The sequence below is a fragment of the Nelumbo lutea genome, chromosome 1 (genome assembly GCF_056320005.1).
Source record: "Nelumbo lutea isolate HS-2025 chromosome 1, American lotus-T2T, whole genome shotgun sequence".
NCBI classification, from domain to species: Eukaryota; Viridiplantae; Streptophyta; class Magnoliopsida; order Proteales; family Nelumbonaceae; genus Nelumbo; species Nelumbo lutea.
The window spans coordinates 137,230,552-137,234,428 of NC_142684.1; the positions used below are offsets into that span (position 1 = coordinate 137,230,552).

The 3,877-nt window shown below is 44.7% G+C and overlaps 1 protein-coding gene across 2 annotated transcripts; it reads right to left on the reverse strand.

Moving 5' to 3' along the window:
• Positions 1-653: 653 nt before the first annotated feature.
• On the reverse strand, positions 654-2,980 carry LOC148877834 (protochlorophyllide reductase-like). 2 transcript variants are annotated; one of them, XM_088944971.1, is made up of 5 exons: positions 2,574-2,980; positions 2,368-2,463; positions 1,579-2,116; positions 1,118-1,476; positions 654-1,003 (listed from the first exon to the last, which is right to left on the reverse strand). In XM_088944971.1, the coding sequence occupies exons 1-5, from the start codon at positions 2,625-2,627 to the stop codon at positions 848-850; spliced, it is 1,203 nt and encodes a 400-aa protein (XP_088801097.1). In that variant the 5' UTR covers positions 2,628-2,980; the 3' UTR covers positions 654-847. The 2 variants fall into 2 exon arrangements, with proteins under 2 accessions (XP_088801097.1, XP_088801105.1); XM_088944979.1 differs by having other exon boundaries at positions 2,380-2,463; positions 2,574-2,972.
• Between the last annotated feature and the right edge of the window lie 897 nt (positions 2,981-3,877).

The window sequence follows — 3,877 nt, forward strand, 5'->3', positions numbered from 1 at the left end:
GTCGGGTATGATTACCCTTACGTCTGTCAATTCGGTCATCGTCCTTTCTACTAGGACAGAACCGTCATTACCTAACCGTCTCTCTAACTAGAGATGGCAGTGTCAGGTGGCGGTGGCAGGTGGCCGTTTAGAGTACGGCCGTCAAGTGTCAGATCTCAAGTCAGTCAGGTGCGACGCCCTTGAGAACGAACTTCCTCAGTGTCAGACATAGTACGATTTGTTTGGTTTTGGTGCCCTGAAGGTGTGGAGTGGTGAGCGAGGTGAAGTCTTGAGTTCGGAGGTATGTATAGGGCAAGTCAGTTCGGCGAGGGGTATCCAAGGCAAGCCAGTTCGGCAAGGTGTATCCCGAATTGTTACCAGGTGGGTCAGTTCGGCGAAGTATGTCCCAAACTGTTAGAAGGCAGACCAGTGGATTATTTTCCGGTTTAGGGCCAAGGGTGAGTTCGGGCCCCTAATAGGGAATTCGAATCGTCCTTCATCAAAACCCATTTGCAGCGACTGAAACACTTCCAATTTTGTTATATTTTTCTGTTTCTCCATTTAGAACTTAATTTCTCCGGTTACTGTTCTTTAGATTATGCTATTGATTTGTTTTCTTTTTCTAATTCAAGCTGTCTGATGCTTTCTATCTATGTTCATGTTCTTGAAGTGGATTACTCTTAAGTGTCTTTATTCTCTCAATTAACTCAAAATTTTCCATATTAATTGTACACAGCAAGCCATACAGGTGAGGTGAACACTCATTTGTACCCAGTTCAAGTTCGGTTGTTTTTTCATCTTCCCCCCATGGTAATTAAAGGCGTGTCAGCACTCAGCAGGAAGAACCTTCTCTTTGGGTGCTGACCATTTAAGCCAACCCAACAAGCTTCTCACTGATCTCCCACACCTTCCGTGCCTTGTCTGCATCGCTAGCTTCCTGTGACAGCTGGTTCTCGAAAGAGGCCGAGTCCTTGTTCCAGCTCCAGTACACACCTGACTTGGTCAGGCTTGGATCACTCACCACCTGAATAAAGACCAAAAATGTAGAAATCAAACAACCATTCAGTTGATGAGATATCACAGATTCACAGGTCTTTCGCTTAATTTTGTATCTTTATTTTCTACATCTTCATCTGACCTGTGCAAGCCTTTTGCCGGATTCTTCTTCAGAGACAAAGCCCTTTGTGATGTATTTCTGGAAGGGAGGGAAGAGTAGCCTAAACAAGGGGATATGCTCCCTAAACAGACCTGTTGTTGCAATGCAACCAGGGTAGAGGGAAGCAAATGTAATCCCAGTTTCCTCATGGTAACGCCTGTGGAACTCCTGCATGGTGAGCATGTTGCAGACCTTGCTGTCCTTGTAGGCCTTGGCCCCATCAAAGTTTCCTCCATCGATCATGGTCGAGCGGTTCAGCCCGTTCAGACCTCCAGCAAGTCCCCGAAGATCTCCGAGGTTCGCCTTTGGAGGTACATTCCCAGCCAAAGTGTTTGTGTTCCCTGAATATTCCACAAGAAGTTAAGACAGATGTTTAGCACACAATAAGTTGATGATTATCACTAAAACATTTTTTCTCTTTTGTGTTTGCATGAAGAAAGTGCCTGTAATTGATCCGACGATGATGAGACGCTTAGATGGGTAGTCTGATTTCTTAAGGTCATCGAGCAGCAGACGCGAGAGGAGGAAATGACCAAGGTGGTTAGTCCCAACACTGAGTTCGAAGCCGTCGGCAGTGAAAGTAGGCTCCCTGGCAGTGGGTAGGTAGACGGCAGCATTGCAGACCAGCACGTCAAGTGGCCTGCCGGATCGCCTGAAGTTATCTACAAACTGGCGGACACTGTCAAAGGATGCAAGATCAAGGTGCATCACAGTGTAGTTCTCCTTCTCGATCCCAGCTGACTTAGCAGCTCTTTCTGCCTTGAGAAAATCCCTGCAGGCCATTATTATGTGCCACTTCCCTGTTTCGGCCAGAGCCTTGGCGGTGGCCAGGCCAAGACCTGATGACGCTCCAGTGACTATCACGCTACCCTTTCTCAGCGTCTTCTTCCCTTCTGGCGCAGCTCGGATGACTGAAGGAGTTGCAATTGCTGTCTGAGCTCTGATGGGTCCAACCGACAGCTTCCCTTGGCTGAATTCCCTCTGCAAGTTTAGCCCATTGTTAGCATGAACCAACAAAACCCAAAGGGATCGATTACGCTCAGAACAGAGCAGGAGCAGTGCAATTGATAAACAGTATAATACGAACAGACAGATCAAAGGGATTATATTCCAACCGAGAAACAACACCCTACTTCCCTCTTTTGGATTTCAGTTCAAGAGTCGGAACCAGTGCATTTTCTAAACAGACATAGTAAGTGAATCAAAGAAGAGAGTAGAGTAGAATCCTGTACCTTCGTTCTTACCGTGAGGTTAAGGTCAGATTTTCGGTGTTCTGAGAGGGAAACTCCAAAGAACCCTGCATCCTTGAGAGATGCATTAGGCTTTCCCTGCCACCATTGTAGAAGGAAAACACAGTGTGTTAAGAAAAGCAGAAAGAAGAGAAGCTGCCTGGAACAATGTAAGGAGTTCTCAAACAAATGGGTCCGCAACGGCAAACCTCTTTGTGGACGGAGAGAGCAGACGGAAGAAGAGAAGCTGCCTGGAGAGCCATGAGAACCAGAAAATGAAGCTGCGAGTAGTTGAACTAGTTAAACTGTAATGGGTTGTTGACAAAAACCGAGTTGGGACTTGGGATAGTTTAGTGTGGATATTGGATTTGGAGAGGAGTGTCTGAATTTTTTGGAGATTGGATGAGCCTTATTTATGGTGTCTAGTTTGGATAGGGAAAGCAGAAGGGATAAGATTTATGGTTGCAGAAGCTTCCACGTTAACATACAGCACCCAATCGCATTCTCTTCTCCGGATTTCTTGTGATATTTCTTTTATATCTACTTTTATATGGTCCAAATATTCTTGGACTACTGGTATTTTTTTTTAGCTGAGAGTCTTTTCCTACAATAACAGAGCAGTTCGAAGTTACAACCCTGGGACAAAGACAACAAAAATTTGTGGGTTTTTCTCAGACAACAAAATCACGTGATGCTTCAGAAGAGTGTCAGATATTATTTCATCTGGTGACCTCCACGTCATTAAATCTCGTCCACGTGGGAGTTGCATGAGATTTCCAACCTGGGTAATTCCTCTGGGTCACACGTGTTAAGGGTGAGCTCCATGTTTTGATACCAGTTGTTCTTGCGACCTTTGTCAAGGAGAAAGTATCCCCTGTCTTTTCTGTCAACAGATTTGATTTTTCGTTGGTCTTTTCTTGGCTACTGCCGTCCTAACAGTTGATCGGAGCCGATGGTGAAGTTTAAGTGAATGGACGGTGGGGATCACCTACTTATGCTGATTGTTGTCGTTGGCCATTGATTGAGTAGACTGCAGCAAATAAAAAAGCACATGGTGGACGTAGACCACTCTGTGACCTGAATGAATGACAACGACTATGGGCCCAGTTTTAAGCACGACCCATAAGATTAGGCCAGACCAACTAAGCCCATTTTAATATCACTCTCCTTTCCCTAGCCCAGTGTTCAGATCTAAGCTATCTCATAGGAAGCGAGGCCCAAATTGATGGGGCTGAAAGCGTGAAAGTAGTAGGTTTTGATAGCTAGACATATAGTTAATACTAACTGAAAATTTATTCAATAATGCATATATGATTAGGAATTATATTCTATTGATTTTTATGGATAAAACTTCCATCGAATTCAATGGAATTATTTGTTTGGATCCATTGTGGATCCAAACCTGCACCTGAATCCATTTCTCCATTCAGAATGGATCTAGATGTAGTAAGATCACTCTAGAGCTGACTGGTTTCATGGGATGGTGGATTCACATCTAGGTCATATGGAAATC